The 21396-nt window shown below is 43.7% G+C and overlaps 2 protein-coding genes across 5 annotated transcripts in view; both read left to right on the top strand.

Annotated features, from left to right (window-relative positions):
- The window catches only part of LOC309354617 (uncharacterized protein), a 42320-nt gene that overhangs the window by 1960 nt on the left and 18964 nt on the right, over nucleotides 1–21396 (top strand). Inside the window, exons 4-5 of one of the 2 annotated variants that reach the window (XM_081884851.1) lie at nucleotides 451–577; nucleotides 1596–2738. In XM_081884851.1, the coding sequence (XP_081740977.1) occupies nucleotides 451–577; nucleotides 1596–2738 (1270 nt within the window). Of the gene's footprint in view, nucleotides 1–450; nucleotides 578–1595; nucleotides 3536–21396 lie in introns of those variants that run through there. The other variant, XM_081884852.1, reaches the window with a different exon arrangement.
- On the top strand, nucleotides 9–21114 carry LOC309354622 (uncharacterized protein). 3 transcript variants are annotated; one of them, XM_081884858.1, is made up of 4 exons: nucleotides 17351–17420; nucleotides 17648–17730; nucleotides 18368–18494; nucleotides 19579–21114. In XM_081884858.1, exons 1-4 carry the CDS (start codon nucleotides 17360–17362, stop codon nucleotides 20991–20993), a joined length of 1686 nt encoding a protein of 561 aa, XP_081740984.1. In that variant the 5' UTR covers nucleotides 17351–17359; the 3' UTR covers nucleotides 20994–21114. The 3 variants fall into 3 exon arrangements, with proteins under 3 accessions (XP_081740986.1, XP_081740984.1, XP_081740985.1); XM_081884860.1 differs by lacking the exons at nucleotides 17351–17420; nucleotides 17648–17730 and adding an exon at nucleotides 9–311 and having other exon boundaries at nucleotides 18248–18494; XM_081884859.1 differs by lacking the exons at nucleotides 17351–17420; nucleotides 17648–17730 and adding an exon at nucleotides 17748–18056 and having other exon boundaries at nucleotides 18248–18494.

Raw genomic sequence — 21396 nt, 5'->3', positions numbered from 1 at the left:
GCCATGGGGGGAAAGAGGCTGAGGGAGAGGGACAGAGGGCATTTCTGAGACGGAAAAAATCTCTCCCCTCCTCATTGCTTCTGTTAAGCTGCCCTTAACAAAGGCTGAAAATGCCATTAATGAAGGTTTATGCTCTGAGTAGCCCCTTCACCTTAACTCTGAATGTCGCTAGTATTATTCGTTATAAATGTCTTTTGGACATCTAGATAGTCTTTCCATTCCAGAACAAAACTTAAGTGAGAGGAGAGAAGGATTCGTCCATTTGGCAAACTGGAACACTTGCACAGACATATTGATCTGAATAAAACAACGTGGTGTTCATTAAAATAAGCACCAGTAATCCCAATGTGCAGCAGACCAATCCGATTAGAACAACCCAGACAGGAAGCAAAAAAGCAACATGCAGGGAATAATCTTTATGCTGCCTAAGAGAAGGATATTTTATTTCAGAGCTCAGTTTCTTTTGAAGATGTCGCTGTTCATTTCACGGCTGAGGAGTGGGCGTTGCTGGATCCTGCCCAGAAAGCTCTGCATAAGGAAGTCATGGAGGAGACTTGGAGGACCATGATCTCTCTGGGTAAAGTTCCCTCTTGGGTCATCATATCTGTTTTGGAATTCAATAGATATTTCTCTGGGACAAACTTCCAATATTTTGATGGATCCCAACGTTGCCACCTAGAGCACCTGGGATTCTCACACCCCCACAGCTCACCTTGCATGGAGGGATATGGACTGTTTTGTCTGTGAATATGGTTCCTCCCCTTCTGCCTTTTTGCACAAGGATCAGGATGTGGATAGGCTTTCTGATTGTTTTGAAACAATCAGTTGTTCCATATCCAGTTCTAACTGTAGCTTCTGGCTTAGGAACAGCTTTCTTTCTTTCTTTCTTTCTTTCTTTCTTTCTTTCTTTCTTTCTTTCTTTCTTTCTTTCTTTCTTCCCTTCATACAGTTGTAAATCTGTGGACTTTTCTTCATCTACTGCTGACTCATGTTTTTCCCCAACAGATTGTGTCCATTCTCTCACCTGCAGTCTCTCTGAAACCTCTCCAGCCATTCTGCACATTTTGTCCATTAGCTGCTGGTTATGACATATCAAAAATCTAAAGGCTTCATTGTTATCTTTGCTATGATTTACTAATTATGATCTATTAGTTCTGCTCCCTTGACTGTCTCTGCTTCTTTGCACTTATAAATAGTTACCGTCGGTTTTCAGTCCGTTTCACATAGAAAAAAGAAACAGAGAATGGTGATTTATGAACAGTGTAGCTTTGAAGCTAAAGGCAAAGTTTCAGAACTTTATATTAATTTTAATCTTTTGAAATCCCCAGTACTTAGTTTTGAGCTTTTTTGAGATATTTTCCAGACCCATTTAGAATTCTGTCATTACCCAGCAGTTTCATTCTCCCCTGCACGCTGGGTAATTGGTAGACAGATAATCCAATTCATATTCAAATAGACTTCTGACCTTGCAGATGTAGTTGGTTTGATGATTGAGACAAAGAAATTTCATCCCAAATAAGAACAGGCTTTTTGAATCTGAATTTCCCATAAATATTTCTTTCTTAGGCTCTGATCTGTTGCTCTCTTCATTGCAGTTGATGATGAATCAGAAATTAAGAACAAGGGACAGCACAACAAAATCCACACAGTGGAGAAGCCATATCAAGATTTGGAGTGTGGGGAGAACTTCAGTCAGAGCTCCCATGCCACTTCCCATCAAAGAAATCCTATTGGGAAGAAACCCTTTCAGTGCTTAGAATGTGGAAAGAGCTTCAGTGACAGCAGCAATCTCGCCTCCCATCAAAGAATTCATACAGGGGAGAAACCATTTCAGTGCTTGGAATGTGGAAAGAGCTTCAATCACAGTTCACATCTCAAAGCCCATAAAAGAATTCATACGGGGGAGAAGCCCTATCACTGCTTGGAGTGTGGAAAGAGCTTCAGTCAGAGCAGCCCTCTCACTTCTCATTTAAGAATTCATACAGGGGAGAAACCATATCAATGTTTGGAATGTGGAAAGAGTTTCAGTCGGAAGAATAGTCTTACTTCCCATCAAAGAATTCATACAGGAGAGAAACCATATCAGTGCCTGGAATGTGAGAAGTGCTTTACTACGAGAGGTGACTTTCATCAGCATAAGAGAATTCACAGTGGGGAGAAACCATATCAGTGCTTGGAATGTGAGAAGAGCTTCAGTCAGAGGGCCAATCTTACGTCCCATCAAAGAATTCATACAGGGGAGAAACCATATCATTGTTTGGAATGTGGGAAGAGCTTCAGTCGCAGCTCTTATCTCACTTCCCATCGAATAATTCATACCTGGGAGAAACCATATCAGTGCTTGGAATGTGGAAAATTCTTCACTACAAGCAGATACTTCCGTCTACATCAGAGGATCCACAGTGGTGAAAAACCATATCAGTGCTTGGAATGTGGGAAGTTCTTCACTACAAGCAGATACTTCCGTCGACATCAGAGTATTCACAGCGGAGAGAAACCATACCAGTGTGTGGAATGTGGAAAGAGCTTCTCCAGGAAGGACAGTCTTACTTCTCATCAAAGAATTCATACAGGGGAGAAGCCGTATCAGTGCTTGGAATGCACAAAGTGCTTTGCTGCAAGAAAAGAGTTATGGCGACATAGGAGAATTCACACTGGAGAGAAACCATTTCAATGCCAAGAGTGCGGAAAGAGATTCACCTTCAAGCAAACTCTCACTTCCCATGAAAGAACTCACAGTGGGGGAATCCCGGAGTTACAGAATAGTAGCTTTGGGAGGAATCTTGAGGGTCATCTAGTCTATCCAACTGCAATGCATCTTCTTGATGTTTAGTCAGAATCTCCTTTCTTGTTCTTTTCTTGTGGGGTCACATGGTTCTTCACCTCCTTTTCAATCATGAGAATAACTGAGATGGTTAGGCTCCCCAAGGCTGTCCAGTGAGCTTCATGGCCAAGGAGGGATTTGAACCCACGTCTCCCAGGGTGTAGTCGAATCCTGTAGCCAGGGGTGGCCAACTTCCAAGAGACTGTGATCTACTCACAGATTTAAAAACTGGCAGTGATCTACCCCCATTTTTAGGGGTTCAGGTCAAAGCCCCATTTTGAGGGGGGTTGGGAGGCATAAGTTGGTTGGCTTTGGGGGGGCACAACATTTTTACATTATTTTGGGGTCAAAGAGAAACAGTAGCTCACCGAAGGATGACAGTGGGGCAGGGCAAGGTAGCGATCAACAACGATCTACCAAAACCTCGTGATCGACCTGTTGGACATCCCTGCTCTAGGCAATATACTGCACTGGCTCTCCCATGAGCCTCTTAGAAATTGTTTGTGCATGTTTGGTGTTTGTATTTAAAACTGTATACTCCTCTAGCAAAGTAATTTATGTAATAATAGTAAATCAACTAATATATTATAATAGATTTAAGGTAATATTAGCTGGGGGAGGGGCTGTTGATTGGCTGAGAGTTTGGAAGTGTGTTTAAGTGAGTACAACGTAACAATTGGGCCTTTGGCCAATTAAACGTTATCCTTTTAAGTCTCTTTGTGGGAGAAGAATATTGGTGTGTTTCATTTTTTTTATTATTATGTACCGTATTTTTCGCTCCATAAGGCACACCTAGTTTTTAGAGGAGGAAAACACACACACACAAAAATTTGAATCAAATGTTGTACTAAGCTATTTAAAGCAGCAAAGCGGGCGACTCCTGTCCGCTTTGCTGCTTTAAAGGGAGCCTCAGAGGAGGGAAGGAAGGGGAACCATGGCTTATCTAAGTCCAGTTAATAATGCTGAGCCTGACTTTATATGCAACTCAAAGCCCTTGACATATATACATTATAATGACAAGCTGAGATAGGCCTCCTGCAGAGGGGCAGGGGAGGGAGCCATCATAGCTCAATGGGGAGAGCATGGAGAAGATCCCAAGTCCAGTCCTTGAAAGCTTCTCCGGACAGGGCTGAGGGTGTGTCTCCTGAAACCCCGGCGAGCCTCTGCCCATCTACGAAGACAAAACTGAGCTCAATGGGCTCAGGGGTCCTGACTGGTACAGGGAAGGTCCCTCTGTTCCTGTTTAAATTAGCCCTTTCTTCATAACCATGAGGACTACAATCTTAGTTTGTTTTTAAAGGGAACAGCTGTGAACTCAGTGGCTTTGCATGCAGAACACCACACATTCAATCCCCGGCTTCTCCAGGCCTGAAACTCTGGCAGACTGCTGCCAGTCTGTGTTGCCATTACTAAGCTAGATGGAGTAGTGGATCTGACTCCTTATAAGGCAGCTTCCTAGGTTCCCATTTATGCTACGGATCTGGGTGTGAGGCTTGCTGTCCCGTGGCAAGGGTGGTTCTTTGCACATCTGGAAGATGACTGTGTCACCTCCCATCACCCTCTTGAAGATGCTTTTTACAGCTCAGGCCAAAGGGCAGGCTGACACAGCATCTGTAGACTGTAGCATCCTGAATTAAGGGAGGGAGGGATTCCCCCTGCAGCCAAAGGATTGTTTGAGGCCAACACGAAAGAGCTGATCTTAAGCTTGAAACCAGGATTTGCTCTTTAACAATGCTGCTTCTCCAGCTGCCAATGCCATCCATGTAACCTGTGTAAATATCAAGCGTGGGTTGTGTCCAGGAACCTGGGAGGATTTCTTTCACGTGTGTGCATGTTTTCGTCTTTAAATAAACAGCCCATACAAGTTTCCAGCTCTTATGGCCATCGAAATTAGCCTGGCCGTCTCAGTGGAAATCTGGGGAGGCTGAGGTGGATTTTCAGTGGTCAAAGTGTGGTTTTGTCTTCCTGCCCGGCATTTATTTCCTGCCCTCTTTCCCCCCTGCACCCTGCTTCAAAGCAAGCCATGGAGGAGGGAAGGAAGCGGAGCCATGGATCCTCTGCTTGCAACTGCAGCAGACTCCCTCCGCTTTGAAGCAGGAAAGTGGGAGAGGAGCTGCTCCCCTCCCACTTTCCTGCTTCAAAGAGAGCCCGGGAGGAGAGAATCCGCTGCCGTCGCTAGCGGAGGATCCATGGTCCCCTTCCTTCCCTCCTCCATAGTTGCTTTGAAGCAGGAAAGTGGGAGAGGAGCTGCTTACAACCGCTTACACACTTACGGGTGTAAGCGGCTCCCCTTCCACTTTGCCAGAAAATGGGGAATTGTGGTTACATCCTCAACATAAGCTAAGTACTGTGCATTAGCAGAACTATGTAACAAAATGAAATATTATGTACAGATCCACAATGACTTAGGTGTGAAATGTAATTATCCACTACAAGAGGGGGAGGATAATCAAGCAGTAATCTCATTGGTGGGTTCTGAGCAGTCTAAAGGCAAAACAAAACATATTGAAATTAAATATCAGAATGTAAAAGAAAATGTGAAAGAAAACCTGATAACGTTGAAGTATTGTGCAAGTAAGCAAAACACTGCAGACATTTTTTACAAAAGCTGTCACGTTTGAAAAACATGCAGAACTGGTCACAATGCTGGGAATTGTATTACATGATATGTGAATATGTTTGTATATGTTTCATAATCCTGTATCTGTTTCTGTTCAAATGAGAAGGGGTGTTAGGAATACATTATTTAAAGAAGCAGATAAGGTTCCTTTAAGTTAAAAAGCATTCCAGAAGTTTCTTCAATGCGTGGGAGTGCCAGCTTAACTGGAGTCAGCTGGAGATGCAGTTGAAAGAAGAAGACAGGAGTGCCTGGCGTGTTCTGGTCCAGGGGGTCGCGAAGAGTCAGACACGACTAAACGACTAAACAACAACAAATGAGTTTGCAATTTGAGGCAGGAGGAGAGCACACATACGTTGATACTATGAGTTTGCAGTATCAGGACTGTTTATCATAAGATTAAAAGTATACCATGCCAATGAAGGAGAAGAACTGTAAATAGTTTTGTAAATAGTAGCAACTAACATGTTTGTAGTAGCTGAAAATGTTTGCATAAAGTAATTCTTCACTGTGCATTGGAGTGTGTCTGCAGTTCTGTCGTCTGCCGCCAGGGAAACTCTGCTAGAGCTTTGGGAAGCAGTTATAGTCAGTGACCTCTAATACCCTGTTCAATCATAATATACATTTTGAAATTCCATACATAAATCTCTCTGTGATGAAGCTCCCAGATTTTGATAGAGCTCAACAGCACACCTTCGGCCCCAGGGATTCAAATCCCCCCACAGCACACTTTGCATGGATGTTTGTAAAGGCTGTTTGCTAAACACAATAAACCAAACGGACTCACTTTGCATAGAGGGCCATCTACTGATTTGTTCTGAATATGCTTCCTCCAGTTATGCCTTTTTAAACAAGGATCAGGCTGGTCCAAACTGCCCAGTCCTTTTTAAAATGTGGGCTTCAGAGTGGTTAGGGAAATGGAAGTAGCTTCTGGCAGATTTTTTTATTTTGGCTGTGTGTTTCTGGTTGACCCAAAAAGATGGCTGGCATAAGAGGTGGAGCAGATTTCATAGCTGGGCCAAACAAAATCCATCCCAGAAATTAGGCTTTTCAAATCTCAGGTTGCCATAAAGATGTCCCTGAATGCCTGTCAACAAAGGCAATGAACCCTGAAGTAACACCCTCTGATCTAATTCCTCTCAGTTCTGACCACTTCCGGTCGGCGCCAGCGTTAATGGCGGTCCTTGCTTCAAGCTCTGAAGCAGGACTGCTCCGTAAGTTCGGGTCTGTCCCGCTACGGCGAGCGGGGGACCCCTAAAATCACAGGCGCTGAAGCCTGTGGACAAGGAGATTCGGTGGGCACCTTTGCGCCCCCCGGTATCGTGAAAGAGCCTTTTTAAAGGCTCCGGAACGGCACCGGGTGTGAGCGCGGTGCTGAGGATCGCAACCCAGCTTGCGGAGCGAAGCCGCGTCGCCATTAATGGAGAGCGCCGATTCCTTCCTGAAACGACTAATTGGCAACAACAACCCGTGAGTAAGAACGGCAAATATAAGTTAACGGACTCAGTAAATTAAGAAGATTTGGCTGAAAACGGGAAGGCGAAAAAGTAAGGAAGTCAGCCTCCCGGAACTGCACGATTCAAGTAGCAATGAAAGAAACTAGCTATATTTAAAAGGAACCCTTATTTTGAAAATTGTTAAGCCTGACATCTGAGGTGATCTACCCCCCCTTTTTTTTTGGAGTGGGAGAGGGGGGGAAGAAGATCGACTGAATTTAACCTCCTAACTGAAGAGAGTTTAGAAAGGAAAACTCTCCGCTGTCGATACCCCTGGCCGGACTGCCTGAGAGGTGAGCGCCTGGAGAGAACTGTCAAAAGAAAGCGGCGCTACAAAGTAAGATCTCTTTTGAAACAAAAGTATCGGGACTTTAGAGGGCAAAATTTGTAACTTTTCAGTAGCAACAAAGTAAGACTGTTGGATAAACTTTCTCTTTTGGGACTTTGCATGGCTTTTGGCTCCCCTGTCTCTTTGTTTCAGTTATTTGGATACAACTTCTCCCTCTAGAGGACTAAAACAGAAAATCAAGGCAGGAAAGTGGGACTTTCCATTTACAACTTTCCTGTGTGAATGACCTTGAGATGAGCACTCCACTGGAAGAGATATCAACAAGAAGCAAAACAAAACAAGCTCAAAAGCAAGTTCAAAAAAGAGGCTCTTTAACAGGAGCCACAGCTGCACAGGAGAAAGGCACATCGGCATCAATGGATTCTATGACACAGGCTCTGCTCAGAATAAATCAATCCTTAGAAGCACTTACCAAGCAATCAACAGAGAACTCTAAGAAACTGACGGAGCTGACAACCAGACTTGACCTGAACACAACGGCAATATCTTCAAATACTGACTCTATTAACCGTTTAATTGAGGAAAGTACTGAGACAAGGAGAATAGCTGAGACCGCTAGGAGCACTGCCGAGGAAACCAGGGGAAAATTTGCACCTATTGCAAAGAAAGTACATGAACACGATGCTACTTTGGCACTTTTGGAATTGGAGAGAAAAAGCAAGAATCTGAAATTAAGATTGGTACCAGAGGAGGAAGAGGACAACCTTGGGGAATTTCTCACAGACAAATTCCAAGAATTTTGGACGGATGAGTTGGAAGGAGAGGAAGATGAATTTGTAATAACCACAGCCTTCCGGATTGGCAGGAAACAAGGTAAGAAACCAAGGGACTGTTTAATCACGTTGAGATCCAAAGAAGAAAGGGACAAATTATTGAACCTTCATTTCCAGAAGGCCTTGATCATCAAAAATTCCCAAATACAGATCTTCAAAGATATCCCTAAACACTTTTTGGAAGTTAGGGCCCAATTTAAAGACCTAGTGGACCTACTGAAAGCAAATAACATCCGATTCAGGTGGGAGTTCCCACAGGGGTTGTCCTTTAACTTCAAAGGGAAGAAAATTAAAATCAAAACAATCCATGAGAAAGATCAATTCCTCGAAAGAAACGCTGAGGATTTCCAAAAAGGAACCGTGACTGAGAGGGAGGTATTGGATATAACAAACTTATCATTTGGCCTGATCCCAGCACCGACAGATGAGGAGCAAGCACTTGGAGCAGTCGGTGGAAAAGAAGCCCAGTAACAAAATGTCTCTGCAACTTCTGAGTTGGAATTGTAATGGTTTGAACCACCCTCGAAAAAGAGGCCAAGTATTTCACATATTAAAGAAAGAACATCTAGATGTAATATGTCTGCAAGAAACCCACATTGCCAGGATACATAGAAAATTATTGATAAACAAGAGACTAGGATTGGAATTCATTTCATCAGACAAAGTTAAGAAAAGAGGGGTAGTGATGTATGTTAAAGAAAGATTAGAACCAAAAATGATCTTTAAGGATGAACAAGGAAGATATCTGGCAGTGGAAATTCAAATACATGGAGAAAAGATCTTGATTGTAGGAGTTTATGCACCTAACGAGGGGAAGGCAGAGTTCTTTAAGAAGTTGCATGAGACTTTAATGGACTATATGGACTTCAAAATCATAATGATGGGCGATATGAACGGAGTCGTCTCCACAAACATGGATAAAGCACAAAGACAAACAATTTCTAAAGATGGGAGATTACCAAAGACCTTTTTCGAGCTGACTGATACCATGGACTTGATTGATATTTGGAGAACAAGGAACCCCCTGGAAAGAGAGGGGACCTTCTTCTCTGAAGCAAAGATGACTTGGACCAGGATTGACCAAATTTGGATCTCTAGCAATCTGGCACCAAGGGTTAAAAAGACAGAAATCTGCCCAAAAACCTGCTCTGATCATAACGCAATAAGGATGGACATTAAACTGACAACAGCTGGAAACTTCAGATGGAGAATGAATGACACCCTATTTGGAGATGATGCTATTTACAAAAAGGCCCAAAAGACATTGAAAGACTACTTCGAGGTGAATTTAAGATCAGATGTGGAAAGAAGAATAGTGTGGGATGCTAGCAAGGCCGTGATGCGTGGTTTCCTAATCCAACAAAATTCTATAAAAAGGAAAAAGCAGAATGAGAGAAAAGAAAAAATTTGGGAACAGATAAAAGAAGGAGAAAAGAAATTGAGATCTAAACCCAAGTCTCAAGAGATTTTAAGAGAAATAAAGTACCAACAAACCCAGTATATGGAACTGATAAATCAAGAAATAGAATGGAAAATAAAACAGATGAGGCAAAAGACTTTTGAGTCAGCAGATAAATGTGGGAAACTGCTGTCATGGCAATTGAAAAAGAGGCAAAAGCTGAACACGGTAACATCCCTCGAGGTAGAGGGGAAATTCATCAGTAAACCAAATGAGATTAGTAATTGCTTTCAAAGTTTCTTTAAGAAATTATATGCACAAGGGCCAAAGAATGAACAAGAGATAGAAGATTTTATTAAAAAATATGGACTTTCAAAGATTAGTGAAAATAATAAAAGGATTTTGAATGAGAAAATTACAGACCAAGAAATAGAGGGTGCCATTCAGGGTATGCAACTGGGGAAATCACCAGGACCAGATGGATTGACCGCGAGGTACTACAAAGCACTTAAGGAATGGCTAATACAACCATTGAAAGAAGTGTGTAATCAAATCATGGAGGGGAAAAAGGCTCCTGAATCGTGGAAGCAAGCATTTATCTCACTCATACCGAAAACAGAAGCTGAGAAGCACCAAGTTAAGAACTACCGCCCTATCTCACTGTTAAATGTGGATTACAAAATTTTTGCAGACATTTTAGCAAAAAGATTGAAAAAAGTGTTACTGGATGAGATTCATAAAGACCAAACAGGCTTTCTCCCAGGGAGACATATGTCAGACAATGTGAGGAACATTATAGACATTTTGGAGCTTTTAGAGACGAACATAAACAGAAAAGCAGTTTTGATCTTTGTGGATGCGGAGAAAGCCTTTGACAATGTTAGTTGGAGTTTTATGAAGAAGAATCTGCAAGGGATGGGGGTAGGCCAAAAATTTGAAAATGGTATAGGTGCAATATACTCTGAGCAAAAGGCTAAATTAATTGTGAATGGTATGGTGATGGATGAGATCCCGATAGAAAAAGGGACACGACAGGGATGCCCAATATCCCCCCTATTGTTTATATCGGTCCTGGAGGTACTGTTAAACATGATTAGAAGAGACCAGCTGGTGGAAGGGATACAGCTCGGAGCTAAACATTATAAGTTAAGAGCATTTGCAGATGACTTAGTTTTGACTTTGCAAAAACCAGAAGCCAGTACAAAAAGGGTATTGGAACTTATTGAAAAATTTGGTCAAGTGGCAGGTTTTAAATTAAACAAACAGAAGACAAAGGTGTTGGGAAAAAATTTAACAATGGAGGAAAAAGATAGCTTTCAAAGGGAAACGGGTTTAGAAATAACAAAAAAAGTGAAATATCTGGGGTGAATTTAACATCTAAGAATATGAATCTGTTTAAGGACAACTATGAGAAATGTTGGTTGGAAGTGAAGAAAGATCTTGACATTTGGTCTAGACTAAGACTCTCCTTGTTAGGCCGAATTGCTATTATTAAGATGAACGTATTGCCGAGATTGTTGTTTTTGTTCCAGACACTACAAATTTTGGACAAGATGGACTGTTTCAAGAAGTGGCAGAAAGATATATCTAAATTTGTCTGGCAGGGCAAAAAACCCAGAATAAAATTTAAGATTTTAACTGATGCAAAGGATAGAGGGGGCTTTGCTCTGCCGGACTTAAGACTTTACTACGAGGCAGCAGCATTCTGCTGGCTGAAACAATGGCTACTTCTTGAGAATACAGATGTCTTGGATTTGGAGGGATATGATAACAACTTCGGCTGGCATGCATATTTGTGGTATGACAAGGTAAAGGTTCATAGAGGTTTTAAAAACCACATTGTCAGAAAGGCATTATATAACGTGTGGATTCGCTATAAGGACTTGTTGGAAAATAAAACCCCCAGGTGGTTGTCACCCATGGAAGCCAAGGCGGTAAAAAAACTTAATATGGAATCAGATTGGCCAAAATATTATGAAATAATAGAATACGATGGTGAAAAGCCTAAATTACAGAGCTTTGAGAAATTAAAATCTAAAGTTTGAGACTGGTTACATTATCATCAGATTAATGAGACATTTAAGCAAGACAGGAGACTAGGATTTCAGAAGGAGAGGTCAAAGTTAGAAACAGAGCTATTGGAATCCAATACTAAGAATTTGTCTAAAATGTATAATTTGTTGCTGAAATGGAACACTCAAGATGAAACAGTAAAGTCAGCAATGATTAAGTGGGCACAGGATATCGGACATGATATTATGTTTGCAGACTGGGAACAGTTATGGACCACAGGCATCAAATTTACGGCATGTAGTGCCTTAAAAGAGAACATAATGAAAATGATCTATAGGTGGTACATGACCCCAGTCAAGCTAGCAAAGATATATCATCTGCCCAATAATAAGTGCTGGAAGTGTAATGAATGTGAAGGAACTTTTTATCATCTTTGGTGGACCTGCCCAAGAATTAAGGCCTACTGGGAAATGATCTATAATGAAATTAAGAAGGTCCTAAAGTGGACATTTGTAAAGAAGCCGGAGGCCTTTCTCCTGGGCATGGTCGATCAAACGATTCCAAAGAAAGATAGAACTTTTTTTATGTATGCAACCACGGCAGCAAGAATTCTTCTAGCAAAGTATTGGAAGACTCAAGAGTTACCTACTCTGGAAGAATGGCAGATCAAGGTGATTGAATATATGGGACTAGCAGAGATGACTGGCAGAATCCGTGACCAGAGGAGAGAGACAGTGGAAGAGGACTGGAAAAAATTTAAAGTGTATCTTAAGAATTTTTTTAAAATTATGGAATGAGAAGATGTCAAGGGCTATGAAATTAGAGAATTTATAGCTGTTAAAATCTAAACTTAAGAGAATTTAAAGAAAGTTGTGTTTTTCAAAATTGAAAGAAGGATTGCTTAAAGCTAATTTAAAAAATAAGGGTGCAGTGATGGGAAGGTTTGGGGAAGTCATGTATGTTTGTTTTGTATGTTTTTCTTTTTTTTTTCTTTCTATTTTGTTGTCTATTCTGTTTTCTATATTGTTTAAAATGAATAAAAAATTTTATAAAAAAAAAAAGAAACCCCCCCCCCAAAATAATTCCTCTCAGTTCTTCCTCTCACAGGTGTTAATGAGCATTTTTCAATAATTGGCAGCTTCATATCTTCCTGATGCTCTGATTCATCTCTCATTTCCTTGCAGCTGGTGATAAATTGGAAATTGAGAGCAAAGGAAACCATGAAAAAATCTACATGAGGAAGCCATATGAATATTCAGAGAGTGGAGCGAACTTCACTCAGAGCTCCCATTCTACTTCTGATAAAAGAAATCCCTTTGGAATGAAACCATTTAAGTGCCTGGAATGTGGAAAGAGCTTCACCCACAAGGAAAGTCTCACTTCCCACCAAATAATTAATAAAGGGCAGAAACTATCCTTAGAATGCACGATGGGCTTTACTGCAAGAAGAGCGCTTCTGTGACATCAGAGAATTCACAATGGGGGAAAACCATTTCAATGCCAAGAGTGCGGAAAGAGCTTCACCTTGAAGGAAACACTCACTTTCCATCAGAGAATTCATATGATGGAGACACCCTAATAGTGCTTGAAATGTGGAAAAAGCTTCACCTGGAATGAAAGTTTCACTTCCCATCAAATAACTTGCAGCGGGGAATATAATAGAGTTATAAGATTGTAGTATTGGAAGGGATGCTGAGGATCATCTAATCCAATCCCTGGCAATGTGATGTAGTGCCTGGTCCTCAAGGTCAGCCAGTGATCTTCATGGCTGAGAAGGGAAGCCAGATTTAAAATTATATTATGAGGTGTCCTATCTCTACTGGCTAAAGGAATGGATAACATTGAAAAGTACAGATATTTTAGACCTGGAAGGTCACGATAATAGATTTGGAATAGATTTGGATTGCATGCATATTTATGATATGAGAAGACCAAAGACATTTTATTTGTAAAATCTAATAAAAAAATACTTATAAAAAAGAGAATGGATTTTAATACTACTACTAAGGTAAAGGTAAAGGACCCCATGGCAGTTAAGTCAGTTGACTATGGGGTTGCGGCGCTCATCTTGCTTTCAGGCTGAGGGAGCCGCCGTTTGTCCACAGATAGCCAGGATGACTAAACTGCTTCTGGCGCAATGGAGCACCATGGCGGAAACCAGAGGGCACGGAAATGCCATTTACCTTCCCGCCGCAGTGGTAACCTATTTATCTACTTGCACTGGCGTGCTTTCAAACTGCTAGGTTGGCAGGAGCTAGGACAGAGTGAAGGGAGCTCACCCCATTGCAGGGATTTGAGCCGCTGACCTTCTGATCAGCAAGTGCAAGATACTCAGTGGTTTAGACCACAGCGCCATCCGCCACCTACTACTACTAATAATAATAATTGTGTTGTTGTTGTTAAATTTATACCCCACCCATCTGGCTGGGTTTCCTGAGCCACTCTGGGTGCCTTACAGTACATATAAAAAATTATAAAACATCAAAAGCTAAAAACTTCCTGATACAGGACTGCCTTCAGATTTCTTCTAAAAGTTGTGTAGTTCTTTATCTCCTTGACACGTGAAGGGAGGGTGTTCCACAGGGCAGGTGTCACTGCTGAGAAGGCCCTCTGCCTGGTTCCCTATAACCTCACTTCTCGCAGTGAGGGAAGCAGCAGAAGACCTTTGGAGCTGGACCTCAGTGTCTGGGCTGGACGATGGGGGTGGAGACGCTCCTTCAGATATACTGGGCCAAGATAGTTTAGGGCTTTAAAGGTCAGCACCAACATTTTGAATTGTGCTCGGGAACATACTGGGAGCCAAGGAAGATCCTTTAGGACCAGAGTTATATGGTCCTGATGCCCACGCCCAGTCCTCAGTCTAGCTGTAGAGCACATGGCAGTAGTCCAAGCAGGAGATAACTAGAGCATGCACCTCTCTGGTGAGACAGTCTGCGGACAGGGAGGGTCTCAGCCTGTGTACCAGATGGAGCTGGTAGACAGCTGCCCTGGACACGGTGTTGACCAGCATCATCCAGGTCTTGCCCTCAACCAGACTCTGGAAAGCTGTGCCTGCATTTGTGTCTGCTTAAAATTTGACCAAATTCCAGCTGGTCAACATCTTTCTTAAATTGTTTTGCCCAGAATTGGACACAGTATTCGAGGTGTGGTCTGACCAAGTTATAATGGTGCAGTACTATGTCTTCCCTTGATCTGGACACTGGACTTCTGTGGACGCTGCCTAGAATAGCATTCACTTCTTATCATCTGCATCACACTGTGAACTCAGGTTGAGCTTGTGGCCCACCAAGACCCCTCGATCTTTTTCACATGTACTACTAGTAAGGCAGGCGTCCCCCATCCTATATTTGTGCATCTGGTTCATGCCTATGGAAATTCATTTTGTTGGCTTGCCCCCAGTTCTCCAATCTGTAATGGTCATCCTGAATCCCGATTCTGTCTTCTGTGCCAGTTTGGTGTCATCTGCAAACTGGATGAGCATCCCCTCATTTCCTCCATCAAAGATTGACAGATGGAGCAACAACAGGCCCCGGCGGACAGAGCCCTGCAGCCCCCCCCCTGGTCACCCATCTATGGCGTAACCTCATGGGGGGTGCAGTCGCCTCTCCTCATGAAGGAAGTTTGAGGAGTTGGAAAAGGGTCAGAAAAGGGCTGCCAAAATGATCCAGGCAGACTTTGCTATGAAGAAAAGTTGCAGCCTTTGGGGCTCTTTAGTTTAGACTTTAGAGCAGTGGTTCCCAATTAGCTAATTACTGAGTCCCCCCCCCCCCAATTTTCAAAATCCAATCCTGGCCTAGAGAAAGTGGATGGAGAGTTGCATCTCTTGGCAGTGGAACTCAAAGACATCCAAGGAGTCGGGATGTTGGAAGATTCAGGATAGATAAAATTAAACGCAAGGCAGAGTTCACCTGCGGAACTCCCCGGCACAGGACGCCATAGAGAGAAGGAGGGGCAAGCTGGGGGTGCTGGCTTGCCAAGGGTTAAAAGGGATTGAGTGGGATTCCTAGAGAGGAGAGGAAGTCAAGGCGGGAGTTGGGGGTCGGGGGGGGGGGAACAAAACTCCCGAGCCCAAGCCCCTCCCTCTCCCGCCTGCCTCAAAAGGGGGAGGGGCCTTTGTCTCTCTCTTCTGCACGTGCTGCATCCATGGCGCCTCCGGGAAGCCGGTGAGTCTCTTCTCATCTTGCAAAGGGTGCAATGGGGAGAAGAGGGGGGTCCCTGGGATGCTGCTGAATCCCAGTTGCTGCAAGGGAGTGCAGGGGGAGAGAGGGGCTCTTGCGCCCCAGTCCTGCAGATGTTCCGATATTTGGGGTACCAAATGTGAGCCCCTTGAATTGGGCCAGGAAATGAACCGGCCATCCAAGCAGCTGTTTGAGAGGGGAATTAGATGTGTTCTCAAGGCGGTGGGGCTTCAGTGAGGAGGGCCCTCCCCCATGGATGCCCCCTGGAGCTCCTTGGAGAAAAGGGGGAGATAGAGAGACAAGGAATCCAGAGAGCATTTGGGCAGCTCCGCCTAGAGGGCACTGCCATGGCCTCATGGGGTCCAGAGCGGGGAGGACCCTGGCCTGGTCCTCTCTCTCTGAGCTGGAAAGGGACCCCCCTAGTCACTGAGGCCACCGGAGCCCCCAGGGAGTAGGTTGGATCCAGGAGAAGCCCCAGACATCGCTGGCTGTGGGGAGGTCAAGCTACGTCACAGTATTTTTATTATTATTATTTTCATTACCACTCTTCGCCGTAAGATCCCGGAGCAGCCGATGACTTTAAAACACAATACTAAAACTCAATATTGCACTTGCTTCTTAGTGCTGTCCTTTGGTCCGGCCCACATGAACTTTGGCCTCACCCATTTGGCCCTCAAGGGCTTGGCCAGATCAGGATCTGACCCTCAGAACAGAGGAAAAGGGATCCCACCCCAGGAGTCTGTCTGGAGATGTGGAGATGCAAAGTGCTGATTTCTTTCCTGGGCTGAAAACACTGAGAGGCCAATAGGCTGATTCGTCTCACAGAAACCCCTTCATTTGCCTCCACTTTTGGCCTGGTCACTTTCCCCCTAGGAGGGCAAGATAGTTTCTTCTTCTCCTTCCTTCTTCCTTTCCTTCTTCAAAAAAGCTCAGAGTCTGGCATGTGGTGCAGTCCAGCCCTGGTTCCTAGCAAGACTCGTCCACACTTGCTCAGAGAAGCTTTCTATTCACCTGACAGCGGGTCAATTTTATAACAGAACAATATATTTCCTTTGCAGTATTTGCCAGCGCCTCTAAATCAGACAGGCAGAACTTGGCCAAGGAAAAATGGATTCCTTCCTAAAGATGGATGAGCAAGACTCAGCTGGCCCTGGAGCAGGAAGAGGCCATGGCATTATCAATGGGAGTAGTGGGGGATTCTGGGAAAGCTCTGGGCAGAATATCCTGGGAGAGGAGGACACCCTTCGCTCAGAGGTGCAGAGCCAGCAGTTGAGGCAGTTCTGCTTCCAGGAGGCCAAAGGACCCCGAGAGGTTTGCAGCCGACTCTACCACCTTTGCCAACAGTGGCTGAAGCCGGAAAGGCACACGAAAGCTGAGATGCTGGACCTGGTGATCTTGGAGCAGTTCCTGGCTGTCCTTCCAGCGGAGATGGAGAGCTGGGTGAGGGAATGCGGAGCAGAGACCAGTTCCCAGGCAGTGGCCCTGGTCGAAGGTTTCCTCCTGAGTCAGGCAGAGGAGAGGAAGCAAGCAGAGCAGCAGGTGAGAGAGACTTTCCTCTGAGTGCTCCCAAGGAGCTCTGAACAGGAGGGAGAAGATCTTAAAAACCTCTCCAAATTGCTCATCCTTTCCCCTTTTCTAACCCTTCTCCCCATTCTCTTTTTTGAATCCTTGTTTCTCTTTCAGGAAATTTCTGCAGATCTGTCTGCAGAAATGGGTCCTGATTCCTTTGGGGCAGAGAGGACTTCGTTGGACACCAGAGAGAGGGCACTGGGTAAGGAGGAAGGAAATTTTTCCTCTGTGTGGTCACATTCTGGCGATTCTCAAACTCATCTGTGGGTTCTTTCAGTGTTATGGGGAAGACAATTGGGGTCATGAGGCCAAAGGAGATGTGATATATTTTAGCATAACTAAAATATGAAATGGGCACAAACGCCTGAATGCACCTCTGAGAGAAGCATCCTGCACTCCTGTCTCCCCACTTCCCTTTGTCTCTCGCAGGTGAAAGAAGGATGCCGGCAAGACCTCCTCCTCCATCTCTTCATCCTGGTGGAGGGGAAGCAGCGGCTGAGGAACCGGATCAGGTGGGGGGAAGGAGCCATGGGGGGAAAGAGGCTGAGGGGGGGAGAGACAGGGCATTTCTGGGGGCAAATGAACCCCCTCTTGACTTCTGTCAAAGCTGCCCTTAACAAAGTCTGAAAATGCCATTAATGAAGGTTTATGCTCTGAGGATAATGATTAGCCACTTCACCTTAACTCTGAATGTCGCTAGTATTATTTATTATATATGTCTTTGGGACATCTGGATAGTCTTTCCATCCCAGAGCAACACACAGGGAGAGGAGAGAGGGATTCTTCCATTTGGCAAACTGGGACGCTTGCACAGACATATTGATCTGAATAAAACAATGTGAAGTTCCACCCATTTTCACTAAGATTCATATCCATCATTAAAATACATTGGTACCTCGGGTTAAGAACTTAATTCGTTAATAACCCGAGGTACTATTTCTGGGTTAGCGGAGTCTGTAACCTGAAGCATCTGTAACCCAAGGTACCACCGTATACTATGAAAGAACTCCATTAAAGCATTAAAATCAGCACCAATAATCCCAATGTGCAGCAGACCAATCCAATTAAAACAACCCAGGCAGGAAGCAAAAGAGCAACATGCAGGAAATAATCTTTATGCTGCCTAAGAGAAGGATTTTATTCTTTCAGAGCTCAGTTTCTTTTGAAGATGTCGCTGTTTGTTTCACGGCTGAGGAGTGGGCGTTGCTGGATCCTGCCCAGAAAGCTCTGCATAAGGAAGTCATGGAGGAGACTTGGAGGACCATGATCTCTCTGGGTAAAGTTCCCTCTTGGGTCATCATATCTGTTTTGGAATTCAACAGATATTTCTCTGGGACAAACCTCCCATATTTGGATGGATCCCAACGTTGCCACCTAGAGCACCTGGGATTCTCACACCCCCACAGCTCACCTTGCATGGAGGGGACTGTTTTTTCTGTGAATATTGTTCCTCCCCTTCTGCCTTTTTGCACAAGGATCAGGGTGTGGATGGGCTTTCTGCATGTTTTGAACCAATCAGTTGTTCCATATCCAGTTCTAAACTGTAGCCTCTGGCTTAGGAACAGCTTTCTTTCTTTCTTCCCTATTTACGTTTGTAAATCTGTGGACTTTTCTTCATCTATTGCTGTCTCAGGTTTTTCCCCAACAGATTCTGTCCATTCTCTAATCTGCAGTCTCTCTCAAACCTCTCCAGCCATTCTGCACATTTCATCTCTTAGCTGCTGGTTATGGCACATCAAAAATCTAAAGGCATTCCGTGTTATTTTTGCTATAATTTACTAATTATGATTTATTAGTTTTTCTTCCCTTGACCGTCTCCGCTTCTCTGCACTTATAAAAAGTTATCGTCGGTTTTCAGTCCATTCTGCATAGGAAAAACAAACAGAGAAAGGATATTTATCAACAGTGTAGTTTTGAAGTTAAAGGCAAAGTCTCAGAACTATATATTCATTTTAATCTTTTGAAATGACCAGTAGTTAGTTTTGAGCTTTTTTGAGATATTTTCCAAACCTGTTTAGACTTCTGTCATTACCCAGCAGTTTAATTCTCTCCTTAACGCTAGGTAATTGGTAGACAGAGAATCCAATTCATAGTCACATATACCTCTCGCCTTGCAGATGGAGTTGTTTCGATGACTGAGCCAAATAATTTCATCCCTGAAAAGAATAGGCTTTGTGAATCTGAATTTCCCATAAATATGTCAGTGAATGTCAGTCAGCAAAGGCAGTGAACTCTGCAGTAAGACATCCCATCTAACTCCCTTCAGATCTTCCCTTATCACAAATGTTCATTTGCATTATTCAAAAACTGGGAACTCCATTTCTTTCTTAGGCTCTGATTTGTTCCTCTCTTCATTGCAGTTGATGATGAATCAGAAATTAAGAACAAGAGACAACACAACAAAATCCTCACAGTGGAGAAGCCATATCAAGATTTGGAGTGTGGGGAGAACTTCAGTCAGAGCTCCCATGCCACTTTCCATCAAAGAAATCCTATTGGGAAGAAACCCTTTCAGTGCTTGGAATGTGGAAAGAGCTTCAATCACAGCTCACATCTCAAAGACCATCAAAGAATTCATACAGGGGAGAAACCATTTCAGTGCTTGAAGTGTGGGAAGTCTTTTCCTACCAGCAAAAGCTTCCGTCGACATCAGAGGATTCACAGCGGAGAGAAACCGTACCAGTGCATGGAATGTGGAAAGAGCTTCTCCAGGAAGGATAGTCTCACTTCCCATCAAAGAATTCATGCAGGGGAGAAACCATTTCAGTGCTTGGAATGCACAAAGTGCTTTAGTACACAAAATTTATTTCATCAACATCAGAGAATTCACACTGGGGAGAAACCATTTCAATGCCAAGAGTGTGAAAAGAGCTTCAGATGGAAAGCCCATTTCACTTCCCACCAAAGAATTCATACAGGGGAGAAACTATTTCAGTGCCTGGAATGTGAGAAGTTCTTTACTACAAGAAGAGACTTGCAACAACATAAGATAATTCACAGTGGGGAGAAACCATATCAGTGCTTAGAGTGTGGGAGGAGCTTCAGGCGGAACGACCATCTCACTTCCCATCAAATAATTCATACAGGGGAGAAACCATTTCAGTGTCTGGAATGTGGGAAGAACTTCAATCGGAGGTCATGTCTCACATCCCATCAAAGAATTCATACAGGGGAGAAACCATATAAGTGCTTGGAATGTGGGGAGTCTTTTCCTACAAGCAAATGCTTCCGTCGACATCAGAGTATTCACAGCGGAGAGAAACCATACCAGTGCCTGGAATGTGGGAAGAGCTTCTTCAGGAAGGAGAGTCTCACTTCTCACCAAAGAATTCATACGGGGGAGAAGCCGTATCAGTGCCTGGAATGTGAGAAGTTCTTTACAACAAGAAGGGACTTGCATCAACACAAGAGAATTCACACTGGGGAGAAACCATATCAGTGCCTGGAATGTGGGAAGAGCTTCAGTCAGAGGGCCAATCTCCGTTCCCATCAAAGGGTTCATACGGGGGAGAAACCATATCAGTGCGTGGAATGTGGGAAGAGCTTCAGTCGGAGCTCAAGTCTCACTTCCCATACTAGAATTCACAGTGGGGAGAAACCATATCAGTGCTTGGAATGCAAGAAGAGGTTTATTACACGCACACACTTCCGTCGACATCAGAAAATTCACACTGGGGAGAAACCATTTCAATGCCAAGAGTGTGGAAAGAGCTTCAGCCGCAGGTCTCATCTCACTTTCCACCAAAGGATTCATCCAACTGAGAATCCCGAATAGTGCTTGGAATGTGGAAAGAGCTTCACCTGGAATAAATATTTCACGTCCCATGAAGCATCTGGTGGGGGCTGGGGCCATTTCATCCATCTCAAGGCCTCCACCTGCACTCTCAAAGCATCCCCACCCACCCAGTTTGCATGTGACTAGAGGTGGGCGTGACCTCACCTGCCCAGGTAACAAAGAGCAGGACTGGTCAGCCACCTCTCTCTCTGACTACTTTCATCAAAGAAGCAACATCTGCTCAGCCTAAGATGCCCTCTTGGCTTGCAGCCAAGATAGGACAAAGGGACTGTCTCCTTATGGGATAGTTTCCAGGTGTACATTACTTTTCTAAGCTAAGTCTGCCTTCTGGGTTCCAATTGTGAACAGAATGTGAGTGAGTAAACTCTTTTTATACTTTTAC

The sequence above is a fragment of the Podarcis melisellensis genome (assembly GCF_964234715.1).
Source record: "Podarcis melisellensis genome assembly, chromosome: 13".
NCBI classification, from domain to species: Eukaryota; Metazoa; Chordata; class Lepidosauria; order Squamata; family Lacertidae; genus Podarcis; species Podarcis melisellensis.
The sequence above is the reverse complement of the archived record's forward strand: the minus strand, read 5'-3'. Positions and strand labels throughout refer to the sequence as shown.

Excerpts from the sequence above, each read along its gene's own strand:
- LOC309354622 (XM_081884858.1), top strand. The coding sequence starts at position 17,360 with ATGGGTCCTGATTCCTTTGGGGCAGAGAGGACTTCGTTGGACACCAGA. Across the intron at positions 17,421-17,647 it reads CACCAGAGAGAGGGCACTGG|GTGAAAGAAGGATGCCGGCA; the intron begins GTAAGGAGGAAG and ends TGTCTCTCGCAG. Across the intron at positions 17,731-18,367 it reads CGGCTGAGGAACCGGATCAG|AGCTCAGTTTCTTTTGAAGA; the intron begins GTGGGGGGAAGG and ends TTATTCTTTCAG.